The sequence below is a fragment of the Solanum pennellii genome, chromosome 6, assembly GCF_001406875.1.
Source record: "Solanum pennellii chromosome 6, SPENNV200".
Classification (NCBI taxonomy): domain Eukaryota; kingdom Viridiplantae; phylum Streptophyta; class Magnoliopsida; order Solanales; family Solanaceae; genus Solanum; species Solanum pennellii.
Genome location: NC_028642.1, coordinates 59,658,222 through 59,672,846, shown reverse-complemented (window position 1 = coordinate 59,672,846; position 14,625 = coordinate 59,658,222). Strand labels below are relative to the sequence as shown.

At 35.0% G+C, this 14,625-nt stretch overlaps 3 protein-coding genes across 4 annotated transcripts; all 3 read left to right on the top strand.

Annotated features, from left to right (window-relative positions):
- The first annotated feature begins 1,690 nt into the window (after window positions 1-1,690).
- Window positions 1,691-3,992, top strand: LOC107021429 (pentatricopeptide repeat-containing protein At3g25210, mitochondrial). The gene has a single exon (XM_027917412.1). The coding sequence runs from the start codon at window positions 1,746-1,748 to the stop codon at window positions 2,883-2,885; it is 1,140 nt and encodes a 379-aa protein (XP_027773213.1). The 5' UTR covers window positions 1,691-1,745; the 3' UTR covers window positions 2,886-3,992.
- A 1,629-nt stretch (window positions 3,993-5,621) lies between these two features.
- LOC107023290 (peptidyl-prolyl cis-trans isomerase FKBP62-like) lies at window positions 5,622-9,672 on the top strand. Of its 2 annotated transcripts, none has more exons than XM_015223934.2 (13): window positions 5,622-6,010; window positions 6,260-6,346; window positions 6,949-7,209; window positions 7,299-7,373; window positions 7,464-7,544; window positions 7,632-7,826; window positions 7,920-8,018; window positions 8,117-8,292; window positions 8,393-8,515; window positions 8,636-8,782; window positions 8,876-9,003; window positions 9,094-9,214; window positions 9,303-9,672. In XM_015223934.2, the coding sequence occupies exons 1-13, from the start codon at window positions 5,830-5,832 to the stop codon at window positions 9,351-9,353; spliced, it is 1,725 nt and encodes a 574-aa protein (XP_015079420.1). In that variant the 5' UTR covers window positions 5,622-5,829; the 3' UTR covers window positions 9,354-9,672. The 2 variants fall into 2 exon arrangements, with proteins under 2 accessions (XP_015079420.1, XP_027773576.1); XM_027917775.1 differs by having other exon boundaries at window positions 5,830-6,010; window positions 9,094-9,218.
- A 752-nt stretch (window positions 9,673-10,424) lies between these two features.
- Window positions 10,425-13,310, top strand: LOC107023565 (40S ribosomal protein S8). The gene is made up of 5 exons (XM_015224290.2): window positions 10,425-10,581; window positions 10,696-10,768; window positions 11,811-12,144; window positions 12,712-12,884; window positions 12,989-13,310. The coding sequence occupies exons 1-5, from the start codon at window positions 10,578-10,580 to the stop codon at window positions 13,065-13,067; spliced, it is 663 nt and encodes a 220-aa protein (XP_015079776.1). The 5' UTR covers window positions 10,425-10,577; the 3' UTR covers window positions 13,068-13,310.
- The last annotated feature ends 1,315 nt before the right edge of the window (window positions 13,311-14,625 follow it).

Below are 14,625 nucleotides of genomic sequence, written 5' to 3'. Positions count from 1 at the left end.
CCATAGGTCACGGGTTCGATTCTCCCTTGAGGCTGCATGCCAATAAGAGGGGATTAAAAGAGCGAATGGCCGCCCATGGCAGAGACAATACCTGAATATGTGGATCCCGAGGGGGTTGTCACATATATAAAAAGTATATATTGAAAATATATAATGATACATTAAAAAAATTTGAATCTAGTTTATTTATACTTTAAAAAATATACATAATTTAATCATACAAGAAATGTGTCTGACTATTCAATCTCGATTAATTTAAAATTTCAGTTTATACTCTCAAGTTTTAGATATGAGACTTCTTGATATTTCAAGTCTCCTAATATATAATTTATTTGAAACGATTTACATTTGCATATATTGAATTTTTAAGAAAAAGAGAAAGATGACATTTAACTATTTTTTGGTAAATACTTTTTCAGATTGGCTATTTTTCTTGATTACTAGTACACATACTGAGTCGTTTGGTAGAATGTATTAGAAAAAATATTGCGTGTATTAGTCTTGTGTATTATTAGTATCTTCTTTGTATTTTTTTCAGCATATGTATAACTAATGCATTAGTTATACACTCTATTTTGTATTTAGGTACGTATTGTTAATGCCATGGATTTCTAGATATTAGCAATGCAATTAATTTAATGCAAGCATAATTTATACTTCTATTTAGCATTATTCGTATACACTCTACCAAATGATCTCTCTCAACAGATGTCATGTACATATATGAGTTCACAAAACATAAATTAACACAAACGGAATACAAGTTAAATGATGACCATATTCCTAATTTAAATATTAATCTTAGTACTTTTTTGGTTTAGCGTCTTTTTCTTTAGATTCTGGTTTACATTTCACAGTTACTTTGAGTTCGCAATTTTTTATTATACAAAATGTCAAAATCTAAACTAAGAACCATATTTTTCTTAATTTCTCTTTTTGTTACACTTATATATATATATATATTTTTTCATATAAGTTGAGTATTAATGTTTTTGTTTTATAAGCATTTGTAAAATTACACTATTGTTTTACAGTGTAAAATTGATGAAGTCATATATTAGTTTTATAAGTATTTTTGGTTAAGTCAAAAATTGAAACGTTAAGTACCAATATCGATAAAAAAATATCTTATTTATTTGGTTATTGATCTAATGTATTTGAAAAGGAAAAATTATCGAAATACACTTCTTATATTTCTCTTATGTCTAATATCCCCTTTTTATTTCTAAAAACCTCTAAAATCCCTTATTTCTTTAATGTATCCGAGTGACATATCAGTGTATCCGAGTCAATATTTAATGTACTCGAGGTAAATATTATATATGGTCTATTTTACAATGCATCCAAGCTACATATTATGTATACGATTTATGTTATTATGTATCTGAGATATTTTTTAATATATCTGACCTACATATTATGTACCCGATTTGTATTACTTTTTAAGAGATTAATGTAATTACAAAATAAAGAGGAATATATTGTAATTTCATATTCAAACTATGTAATTCCTAAACTAAACTAATATATATAAAACCGAACCAAACCGACCGTGTGCCACTAAATTAGCCCGATAGTTGGGCTACTAAAAGGGACTCCTTAGCGGAAAATATGGGCCTAACATAGCTTTTCGGCCCATATGTGTTAATTCTCTTAGGCCCACGCCCAATGTATGAATGACCCAAAGTACGAAATCACAGCAACTCAACCAAACACACCCTTGTTTCTTCTCTCCGATACCGAAAATGCAGGCGACCGTACGCCGTCCGGTCATCTCCTTTCTCTTCTCTTCACTAACTCTCCGCCGTATATCCAGCTCCTCCTCCGTCGATCACCACCCCAAAACCGTAGCATCTCCGTTGCCGTTCTCCGATGAACTCCCAGTCCCTATCCCTCGGACCCGAACTCAAACTCCATTAGAGAAACAGTTCGAATCATGGATCAACAATCTCAAACCCGGGTTCACACCAGCTGATGTAAATGAAGCATTGAGATCCCAAACAGACCCGGACCTTGCCCTCGATATCTTCCGGTGGACCGGCCAACAACGGGGCTACAAGCACAACCATGTCACTTACTTGAACATGATTAACATTGCAGTCTCAAGTAAGCGTTATCGCGTTGCGGAGACCCTAGTCGAGGAAGTTCTCGCCGGCGCTTGCCCGCCGAGCCTCCCTCTGTACAATTCCATGATTAAGTTTTGCTGCGGTCGTAAATTTTTATTTAATCGTGCATTTGATATTTACAAGAAAATGACTAAATGTGAAGATGCTAAGCCGTCGTTAGAAACTTATAATTTGTTGCTGAATGCTCTTCTCAGTAAATTTAATAAGTTACATGTTTGTTATGTGTATTTACATTCTGTTCGATCATTAGCGAAGCAAATGAAGTCTTTTGGGGTGATTCCAGATACATTTGCATTGAATATGATAATCAAGGCTTATTCTAAGTGTCTGGAGGTTGATGAGGCTATTCGTGTTTATCGCGAAATGGGTTTGTATGGATGTGAGCCCGATGCGTTTACCTATGGCTATATAGCCAAAGGGTTATGTGAGAAGGGAAGAGTGAATCAGGGGCTTGAGTTTTTCAAGGAAATGAGGAACAAAGGGTTTATTCCGAAAGGATCTACTTATATGATACTGGTTTGTAGTCTTGCTTTGGAGCGTCGCTTTGAGGATGCCAGTGAGGTGGTGTTTGATATGTTGGATAATTCATTGTCACCTGATCAGCTTACTTATAGAACAGTAATGGAAGAACTGAGTAGGGAAGGAAGAGGAGATTATGCATTTGAACTTCTTGAAGAATTTAAGAAGAGGGATAGTTTAATGAATGAAAAGACTTACAAGTCTTTGTTGAATACCTTATATTTTCTTAATAAGGACTAGTATTTACTTTGATATGTTTATGTTTTCAATATTGATCAATCGTCTTTTGGAAGTACATCTTTTGCCCGCCTGATGAATGAGAAGTTGTTTATCAGCAATAAGATTCAGTAACGCCATCAGCAATTAGAATCGGAAAGGCTAGTCTTGCTGTTCAGAATCATCTTTTTCCAGCATAGGTGAAGAAATTTTACTAATCCTTGTCCATTAATTTCCATGTCTTAATAATGATTCAACAAAGCTGAATCATGCCCACTATGTTATTGAGAGCTAAGTTGCTCTAACTCTCCAAAAATGTTGCCGCACCTGTGTTGATCCTTCAAATGCACTACTTTTGAAGAGTCTTAACACGCACACGATGACATTTATGAAGAGTCCCAGCAAACATAGACTGAGAGCTCTGCAAGTCTTCATCATGCTTCATCAATGAAGTTTGGTTTAACCAAGTATGTTTTTCTACATTGCACCTGTGCAGATGGCTCATTTTCACTTTGCAGTGCTGGAAAGTCCGGAGTTGCTGATTCAGTTGACTACAAGGACTTTAATTCGAGGAAATGGGTGATTATTGTTTGGCAGATGGATCTCAAACTAATGCAAAGTAGTTTCCAACTGTGAATCAGACCCTAAAATGGGGAGACACCTCATTGAACAGTGATTGACGGTAAGTGAAGAAAAAGTCTGGCCAGCTGAAAATAGTGTTGGGCATGGAATGACAGTTTCAACTGAAAAAAGAGTCAGAAATCTCATGGTGCTGACCAAAATGAAAGGTTAGTCCAGCCAGCTAGCTGATATGTTGGATACTTATTGCTCAATGCTTCCATCATGCCAATCGGGAGTTGGCTAAATCATGAAGTGTTCTGCATCTGCCCGCCAACTGGTCTCTGTCTGCCCATAGTCAATGAGAACATAGTCGGGTTACCGCAGGGCGCTACATGGAAAGTGAGTATCTATATAGCTGACCTCAACTTGGGGATTGAAACATTATAGTTATTGTAGTAGGCTTGTTTGGATGTCTGTTCTGTCAAATAGAGTCTGTAATACCTCTTGAAGCAATTGTATAACCTCTCATTTGTATAAATCATTGTCAATTCGATTGTATGTGTTTATATATCTGTATAAAATTTGAATTTGTATACAATTGAATCGAATTTTATAAAACGAGAAAGAGAGAAATTATATACAATTTGATTTTGTATATAACGAGAAAGATAGAAAGGCAAAAAAGACTTGGGCAGGGAACATACACGATTGAATCGAATTGTATATAACGAGAAAGAGATAAATTATATACAATTTGAATTTGTATAAAACGAGAAAGAGAGAAGCAAAAGAGATTTGGGCAGGGAAATATCTGTATTGTATAATTATACGTGTATAGGACGAAGATATATGTATTTGCATGTGTATGTATAATTTTCTTTACACATTTCTATTGTATAAAGCGAGAGAGGCAAACGACAGAGGTAGAGTGGCGAGCGAGAATATGAGGGGTTTGCTATGGAAAATAAATAAATCAAACGATAGCTACTATATTTATTTTACATTATTAATTTATCATTCTATACAATTATCCCTTTATTTTATGACAATTTTCACATGTAGCAAATAAAAAATTCATATTTATATGCTATACCAAATGTTTGCATAATTGCGCTTCATAGCAAAAACATAGAAAACTGTATAATTTGCTATACATATACAGTTGAAGCAAATCGTATAAAACGAAGTGTATAAAACAAGAAAGAAAAAAACACTTGGGCAGAGAACTATATAAAAACGAAGTGTATAAAACGAATTGTATTATTACAAGTGTATAGAACTATTATACAATTTGAATTTGTATAAAATGAGAAAGAGAGAAAGACAAAAGAGACTTGACAAGGAATATACAATTGAATCAAATTGTATAAAACGAGAAAGAGATAATTAGATACAATTTGAAAATAGTATAAAGCGAGAAAGAGAAAAAGGCAAAAGAAACTGGGCAGAGGAGTATTTTTATTTTATAATTATAAGTGTATAGGACGAAAATATATGTACTTGCATGTGTATATACAATTTTCTCACGCTTTATACAAACAGAATCACAATTTATACATTTCGCTTCTGTTTGTATAAGTGATAGGTGAGGGTTGCGAGCGAAATCTGGAAAATGTGAGAGAGGGGAATAAAAATATATGTATTTATACAATTTTCTTTGCTTTATACAATTAGAAACAATTTTTATGCACTTGTGTTTGTATAAAAAGTAAGGAAGCGAGCGAGAGATTGGAGGAGAGTGGCGAGCGAGATATTTGAGAGAGAGACGCCTGACAATTTTTTGCAAACGTTTGCTATGGAACACAATTAAATCAAATCCTAGCTACTCTATTTATTTTAGGTTATTAATTTGCTATTATATACAATTTTTTCTTTTATTTTATCACAAAATATAGTTTAAATGTGCATTCAAATTTAAGCATTTTAATCCTAACGAATATAAATGAGAGGCAAACGAAAATACTCGAGACCTTTGGCTATATCTTAAATGAAGGCCCACATATTTTACGACCCGTTTTTTTGAAGTACTGGCCCAAATACGGCCCATTTCATTTGCTATCTCACTTAAAACCTTTAATTAAAGATCAGCAGCTGGATTGATAAAAATTTAGGAGTGGTCCCCACTCTACAATAATTATTACTCATCTAAATTTAAGAATTACTAGTAATATATTGGTTATCTAAATTTAAGATATCTGGAAGAATCCTGACCCTTCGTCACGCTAAAGCTCTCTCAAAAACCTTGGAACACTCTAGAACCTAAACCCTTTCTTTTCACACTATCTGTCACACCATTTAAGCCTCCATCTTCTTCATCTCCAACACGCCATTATTTGCTTTCACTGAGTTCGATTATATCAATCAATCAATCTTCTGCCTGTGAGTGCATATTGTGTTTGACGGAAAAATGGACGATGATTTTGGTATTCCACCGGTAGAGGGAATGGACGAAGACATGGATCTGCCGGATGACAGTTCGACCATGAAAGTAGGCGAGGAGAAGGAAATTGGAAATCAGGGATTGAAGAAGAAGCTTGTTAAGGAAGGTGAAGGTTGGGAAACTCCTGAGCCTGGTGATGAAGTCGAAGGTAATTAGTTTGCATATGAGATTTGTTTATGTTAAATATGTTTTTGTGGTTACAATATTGTTTTGATTAATTACTTGCAATCGTAATATCTGCTGTTAATTAGTATTTTGCGCTCATTAGGCTCGTGGATTGATTCTGAGTTCATTTCTATGGTTTTTGGATTATTTAATTTGCATTTGTTTCATCTACTTCGCGGTAACATGATTCTGTTCGTGTTATTTGAGCTCACGTTGGTTTTTGCATTGTCAGTTCATTATACTGGAACTCTGCTTGACGGAACCAAGTTTGATTCCAGTCGCGATAGAGGGGACCCCTTCAAGTTTACTCTCGGTCAAGGTTAGTGAACGTTCCTTGACTTATTGTATTTGCTTGTTATGGTTATTGAATAAACTTAAGTGATTTGATAAAACAAATGAAAGCTTGATTGATCTAATGGGACCAGTATAGATGATGTGAGATTGGGAGCCTGTTTCAGCTAAGGGCTTAGTAAATATATTATATATGGTAACACGTAAAGCTTGTTCTCTAGTTTAAAGTAGGATTTAGCTTGTCGAGAAGGTATGATCTTGACAACTGTGAAATTATGATTACGAGAATCTGAAGATGTGGTGAAGCTGTTCTCACTAGCATTTTTACAGCTTCCTCTGAGATTTTCTCCTCCTTGTTTCCTTGGAAGATTATTGTAATGGTCTTGGGCATTCCTAATTAGATCTTATCCTCAATACTAGAGATTAAGGGTTCAGATGACGATGCTTGTCAAAGACTACAAACAGAGAATTGATTTGCTTGAAATCAAGTTATGTGAGAAATCTTATTAAAACCAAGAGATACAGAATATTTCATCGTGAGAAAGTCTCTGATTTCTATGTAATTAGTATTTGCACTAGATGGATTAGATTTTGCTTCAAGATTAGCTGATGCTTTTTATTTCCTAATAGGACAAGTAATTAAAGGATGGGATCAAGGTATAAAGACAATGAAGAAAGGTGAAAATGCTATTTTCACCATTCCTCCTGAGCTGGCTTATGGAGAGAGTGGTTCTCCTCCAACTATCCCTCCAAATGCCACTCTACAATTTGATGTGGAGTTGCTATCATGGGTGAGTGTAAAAGACATTTGCAAGGATGGTGGTATTTTCAAAAAGATCCTCACGGAGGGGGAAAAATGGGAAAACCCAAAAGATCTTGACGAAGTATTAGGTATGTGTTACTATTTTCAAATCATAAGGGACTGTGCATAGCTGTTTTGAACATAAATTAAGCATCTTCTTTTGCCTTCTGTAATCTAGTCAAGTATGAAGCTCAGCTCGAAAATGGCACAGTGGTGGGAAAATCAGATGGAGTGGAGTTCACTGTTCAAGATGGTAACCTTTGACTTCATATGCCCCACAATGTTCTATTAGGGTAAAAAAAAAGAATGTACTAATTTTGTTCTGACATCCTTAATGGAACAGGTCATTTCTGTCCTGCTCTTGCTAAGGCTGTGAAAACTATGAAGAAAGGTGAAAAGGTCCAATTGACAGTGAAGCCACAATGTAAGTGATGCTTGCTAACAAGTAACTGTGTAATCATCTGTCGTTAAGAGTGCTGTTGTTGATAAGTCTGATTTTTTTATGCTGCAGATGGCTTTGGAGAGAAAGGAAAACCAGTCTCGAGTGATGGAGGAGCAGTTCCTCCTAATGCCACATTACAGATCAACTTGGAGTTGGTCTCCTGGAAAACTGTTTCAAATGTTACTGATGACAAGAAAGTAGTAAAGAAGATCTTGAAAGAAGGGGAAGGATATGAGAGACCCAATGAAGGAGCTGTTGTTAAATGTTAGATTGTCACAGGAAAAATTCTTTAGTTTGTGCTTGTTAGTTACATGAATACTATGATAACTGAGGGTTTTCTCAATTTGCATACTGCAGTAAAACTGGTTGGCAAGCTGCTAGATGGCACAGTCTTCACAAAGAAGGGCCATGATGGGGAAAGTGAAGATAATCTTTTCGAGTTTAAGACAGATGAGGGTATTGACTCCGTATTCATTGTTCAACTACACAGATATTATGTTGTGATTTTCCCTGGTCTTTTTAGTATTGATGGAGCTCTAATTTACCCTGAACAGAACAAGTAATAGATGGGCTGGACAGAGCTGTCATGACAATGAAGAAGGGTGAAGCGGCGCTGCTTACAATTGCACCTGAATATGCCTTTGGTTCATCTGAGTCGAAGCAAGATTCAGCTGTTGTTCCTCCTAATTCAACTGTGCATTATGAGGTTGAGCTTGTTTCTTTTGTCAAGGTATCTGATGGTTTCTTTCTTTGTATTTTCTAACCTTAGCTATATGTCATGTTCTCTGGATTTATACTTCAAGTCATATACTCTTCTTGGTGGACTGTAGGACAAGGAATCATGGGATATGAGTACCCCGGAGAAAATTGAGGCTGCTGGCAAAAAGAAAGAAGAAGGGAATGCACTGTTCAAGACTGGTAAATACGCAAGGGCATCTAAGAGATATGAGAAGGTAGATACTTGGCTTTTACTGTATTGTTTACAACTAGATTAGTGGGTCTTTTGTCTGTGAAGATTGAGATGATATTGTGATGTGCCAGGATTACCTAACTGTACATTTTAACAAATGCAGGCTGCTAAATTTATTGAGTATGATACTAACTTCAGTGAGGAGGAAAAGAAACAGTCTAAAGCATTGAAGATCACCTGCAACTTAAATAATGCAGCTTGCAAGTTGAAATTGAAAGATTACAAGCAGGCCGAGAAACTGTGTACCAAGGTATAGAACTCGAAAACTAGAAATTCCCCCCTTAAAGAAATACTCATTCATCCTTTTTGCTTTCTTCTTAAGGATTATTTGTTTGAGCTGTAGGTGTTGGAACTGGATAGTGCAAATGTCAAAGCTCTTTACCGCAGAGCTCAAGCATATATGAACATGGCTGATCTTGATCTGGCTGAATTTGACATTAAGAAAGCTCTTGAGATTGATCCTGACAACAGGTATACAACCAAGTCCATTCTATACTAGACCCAAATTTTCATATTTGTCAGTTATGGTGCTGAAGCTTGGTCTCTTGTGTGATATCCAAGGGATGTGAAGCTTGAGTACAAAGCTCTAAAGGAGAAAGTTAAGGAAATTAACAAGAAGGACGCAAAGTTCTACGGAAACATGTTTGCAAAATTGAATAAGCAGGATTCCGCAAACTCAGCCGTAAGTAGGAGACTTTATAATAACCCCTTGACTTCGAGTTTTACTTCTTGTTCTTTTATTGACTCGCTCATGGTTTCGTTTAATGTAGAACTCTGCTCCCAAGGAACCAGAGCCGATGAGCATTGATAGCAAGGCATAACTTTAACTCAGACATGACATAAAAAGGCAGCATCATTATCTTGACGGTTCATATATACCATGGAGTCGTTATAGTTGGATTTTAGGAAGAGTGTTTGCTGAATAACTTTCCTGTAATTTCTGATTCTGCATTGGGTACTATCAATGGATCCACTTGTAATGGAGTGTCATCTGGCATCTTTGCTGTGACATATTTTGGTTTTTGTGTTTTGTTGAGTGGAATTAATTGAATGTCGTTCGAAATTGATGTAGCCAAAATCAGTTCTTGAATTGCAAGCGAAGACCGTACAATAATAATAGTAAAATTTTCTCAACGTTCAGCTTCTGTGATTTATATATTCTTTCGTTTGACACTTTATTTACAAAAGTATATTGAAATTTATGAGATTAAGATATTATTCTTTGGATACTCCATTAATAAAAGTATATTGGATATATTCAGTAAGAATGTTCTTAAAGACTGACAATATATTTAAATCATTTGACACTCAATTTGATTCTATTTTATCCTTTACTAACATTTTTCATAGTAGCTTAATATCTTACAATGTCTTGTAGCTTTATAATTTAATATGGGGAAAAGGGTCTGATATACCCTCAGCTTTGTCATTTAGAGCTGATATACCCTTTGTTATGAAAATGGCTCATATATACCCCTACTTGTAAACAAATGGCTCACATATACCCTTTTTCTTTAACTGAAATGAAAAAATAATAATTTTAATCTAAATTTTTATTATTTTCTTCTAAAAAATATATATGAGCCACTTTTATAACGAGGGGTATATCAGCTCCAAATGACAAAGTTGAGGGGTATATCAGACCCTTTTTCCTTTAATATATATAACATTATGTAATGATGAAAAATAAGATAAAATATTATATTTATTAAAATAGTATATGCGATATACCGTAAAATACATATATGATATAACAATCATCCGAACAAAATATAAGAAATACATATATGATATAACAACAACCATCCAAATAAAATATAAGAAGCTCTTTTCGTTTCTTTTTGGCTTCCACCTGTGTCCGATATCCACTAAATCCAAAATAAATGATATAAATGATATTAGCCCAAGAATGAAAAGCCCAGAAAAGTCGTAACATTCAGCCCAGCCCATATCTTTAAGAACATTCAAAATGTTAGGGTTTTAGTGTTGTTCGTTCAAAGCGGAAGAGTGGTGTGTGAGGGAGTGCGGCTTAGTTCTCAGTAACCATGGGTATGAATCCGTACTTGCTATTTCCTTCTTATCTGCACTAATTTCATGTGCAATTTGATGAAAAAGCAGACGATTTTTTTTAGTGATTTTACTGATTTATTTATGGATATGAAGGTATCTCACGAGACTCTATGCACAAAAGGCGCGCCACCGGTGGCAAGCAGAAAACATGGAGGAAGAAGCGAAAGTTAGTGCCTACTGCCTCTTTTTTATCTGCCTGAATATCTCTCATCTTTCGTTATCCTTAATTGTCCTCATATCTTTCGATTATTTGTCAGGTTTTTGAGTATTAGGTGCTTATTCTTTAAAAAATACACAGAAAGTTTATCGAAATACTGCATTTAATCGTATTGTATATGAATACACATTCTCTGACTGGTAAATGTATTGTACGAAAGAATTGTGTCTCAATGAAGTAAGTGGTTATCTCTGGTGTTAAGTTGGTGAGTATTTGTTGAATATTGATATTAATACCAGCAAATTGGAAGTGATATTGAGTAAATGTTGGGATAGTAGTAAAGAGAAAGAACTTCGGTGTATAAGCGAAAACTTCATTTAACCGTTTTTAACCGTTAACAATACGATGGAAATAAGCACATGAAAATAATCTCATTTCCTAGAATAGAGTCAGATTACTTGCTATTCTTAATTGTTGTTTCAAATGAAGTAGTACTAACTACTAACTACAGTAGAAATTGCAATATAATTTCCACTCTCCCTTGTGGAATTGGTAATTTTGTGAGGGTAATATTAATATGATTTGCTGCTCCTTAATAAAAATCAAACCATCAACTCTTCCAAAATTAGTTGGGGTCAGTGATAGGAATTAATATTAGGTTATTTTTTGAAAACATAATGTATACACGGAAAGTGAGGAGAAAAAGGAGAGGGGAATACAATATGGGAAATCAAACTCCCACCTAAATGGCGGAGGTTCGGGTAACATGTTGATGAGCCCCCTCCCCTCTTAATCCCTAATAATTAGCATTAGATTAATTAAGATGATGAAAAACACAATCTGCATTTGTATAAAATGAATTGATGATTATGACAGGAATGAAAATAGAGTACAATAAAATACTTTTAACAAAATGACTGCTATAAAAATTATTGTTAGCATTGTCGTGTGAAAAATCTGTTGAAAATTAACTATGTTGTGGTGTTCTAATGCAAAGTCTGATTGGACAAGCTGCTGATTTTGTGTGAATATGCTTTTCTTATTGTTAAAGGTACGAGCTTGGCCGTCAGCCTGCTAATACTAAGATCTCTAGTAACAAGACAGTCAGACGCATTCGTGTTCGTGGTGGCAATGTTAAATGGAGGGCACTAAGATTGGATACAGGAAATTATTCATGGGGTAGCGAGGCTACCACCCGTAAGACTCGTATCCTTGACGTGGTCTATAATGCCTCAAACAATGAACTTGTTCGCACACAGACTCTTGTCAAGAGTGCAATCGTGCAGGTGGATGCAGCACCCTTTAAACAGTGGTACCTCCAGCATTATGGTGTTGACATTGGTAGGAAGAAAAAGGGGGCTGCTGCGAAGAAGGAAACTGCTGAGGTAACCAAATTTTGTTATCTTTACTTCCATACTTGGTTAACATCATTTGATGAATAGTTGTTGATTCCTTGCTATCTGGCTTCCACAGCTCTTTCATTTTACTGTACAATAATAATTCATTATATGCTGCAAATTCTTCATCGCGACTGTTTGACATTTTTGAAGTTTGGACGTGATGTCCGATTATGATCTGAAAATAACTTGCCCAAGATTGAGAAAGAATTGATCAAGATAAAAAATGTATGAGTGAATGGAAAAAAAGGTCTTATTGAGGATACTGTTGACCTCTAACAATGCAGCGAAGGTTGTCTTTTACATAGTTTAATCTCTCCTCAGTCACATTCTTCTGTATCTAAATAAGTCTATTTTTCCTAATTGACCAATTATCGGCTTATTCACTTTTCTTTGAACTGTTCAACTCCAGCAACTAATGTATTCCGCTTTAATAAAAAGTATCCCCTCATTTTTATGTGTCGAGAATCTGAAATGTCCATTATGATGACCATTAGTGACGACTTTCATCTTTTCTGTATATGTTGATTATTTTGTTTGGTTGACATATGACAGGAGGGAGAAGGTGCTGCCGCTGAGGAAACTAAGAAGAGCAACCATGTACTAAGAAAAATTGAGAAGCGCCAGGCTGAGCGCAAACTTGATTCTCACCTTGAAGAGCAATTTAGTTCTGGTAGATTATATGCTTGCATCTCATCTCGCCCTGGTCAGTGTGGCAGAGCTGACGGGTAAGTTCTGCATTGACAACCTTTCTTCCCGGCTCTAGACTTGTGATAATGTCTTTCTGCATCTGTTCAAACTCAAGTGATGATACTTTTATCGCAATTGACAGGTATATCTTGGAGGGCAAAGAACTTGAGTTCTATATGAAGAAACTACAGAAGAAGAAGGGCAAGGCTGCAGCTGCTTAATTGGAGCTCTTTGAATTTAGAGGCTAATTTATATGTTTCTTTTTCCTTAAACAAGTTGGTTTTGTGAGGATATTTTTCTATATTCAGTATTCTTTAATCTTACTATGAGTTGACATTGACGCCTGAACTACGTTTATTGTTGGCATTCATTACTTGTTTCAGCGTATTCTGAATTTTTGGTTGCCATATGAACATATGCTGCTGGTCGTTCTGGCTGAGTTAGTGTTGCTTTTATTTCGATCACCCGTTTGTGTTGGTTTCCAGGCATTTTGCTATTTTTGTTTAAGTTTCGCGAGAAGTGGTTAGATAGGATATGATACTTTAATTGCCCTACTCTCAGATACTTTCTTTCAACTTTTAAGTGACGAATGGATTTTTATGCCAACTAAACTCAATTACACAGGCAAACAACATATCATCAAGGATCTGAATTGTACGCTCACTGACTGTAGATGATCGGAGTAGAGTTTGTAGCAGGCCTTGAGTCCTTGAATTCTTTTCTTTTTTGGCATTATAAAATTAGTGGAATTGATGATACCCAAATCCACCAGCTTTTGTACAAACTTGTTGCCATACTTGTAAGCAACATAACTTGTTCAACATCAAACGAGGAAACACGACAATGAGTGAATGCTAACAACCACTTTAGTTGTGACAAAGAGAGCATGGATGTTGACATAGACAAAGACATCCTAACAAATGTTCAATCAAATATAAAAGAACATCCCACTACAAATTCACTTCCAACTACACTATCATTGCCTTTTTATACCTAGTTGGGTAAATTAATTGATCCTTAAGTCTTAAATTTTCATCATCAACCCCCCCAAATCTTTTTCAAGCACCTATTCCAATATAGTTTGCTTTTTCTAGATCAATATCAATAACAAACAATTTATCGATCCCTACTCTGCTCATTCGTAATTACTACAACAAAAAAAGTCGTCTCTATTCCTTCGAGGGGGGTTATTATACGGTACACAACTTTTCTATATTATGGTCCTCGTAGACTGAATCGAGCGCTCGTATTAAAGTAAATTTCATAGGATGCAAAATGGTTGTGGGGAGACCAACTATTTGGTGATTTAGTTTGTAATTTTGAGTAGTAACTATTTTATGTCCTACAAAAAGCCATCAAATTTGCGTCAGTGTCTATTCACCTCAGTCTGTTTAAACATTCTTTTCTTGATAAAGACTTCACTTCTTTTTCTTCTTTATTTTTTGCTTGTCATTTTCACTTTACTCGTGCCCAATTACCTTTTTATCCTTGTATGAAAACCATTATCACAGTTTGGCACATGATTTTGACAATGTAACTAAAAGCACTTTGAAGTATGACTAATAAATTAACTAGGTTATTCACATGTTTTATGTCTCAATTCATTACTTAGTACTTTACAAAAACACTTTTAGGCACCCATTGATTTTTATGTTGACTTTATAGATCACCAATTCATTTTTTCTAATATAATTATAAGAGTTTTAATGGTCAATTTATTGAAAGAATGGGAACATGGAAATAGACTTTATGTTTCAATTGATATGTTTAAGTTTTACA

Excerpts from the sequence above, each read along its gene's own strand:
- LOC107021429 (XM_027917412.1), top strand. The coding sequence starts at position 1,746 with ATGCAGGCGACCGTACGCCGTCCGGTCATCTCCTTTCTCTTCTCTTCA.
- LOC107023290 (XM_015223934.2), top strand. The coding sequence starts at position 5,830 with ATGGACGATGATTTTGGTATTCCACCGGTAGAGGGAATGGACGAAGAC. Across the intron at positions 6,011-6,259 it reads GCCTGGTGATGAAGTCGAAG|TTCATTATACTGGAACTCTG; the intron begins GTAATTAGTTTG and ends TTGCATTGTCAG. Across the intron at positions 9,215-9,302 it reads AGGATTCCGCAAACTCAGCC|AACTCTGCTCCCAAGGAACC; the intron begins GTAAGTAGGAGA and ends CGTTTAATGTAG.
- LOC107023565 (XM_015224290.2), top strand. Across the intron at positions 12,145-12,711 it reads CGAAGAAGGAAACTGCTGAG|GAGGGAGAAGGTGCTGCCGC; the intron begins GTAACCAAATTT and ends GACATATGACAG. Across the intron at positions 12,885-12,988 it reads CAGTGTGGCAGAGCTGACGG|GTATATCTTGGAGGGCAAAG; the intron begins GTAAGTTCTGCA and ends CGCAATTGACAG.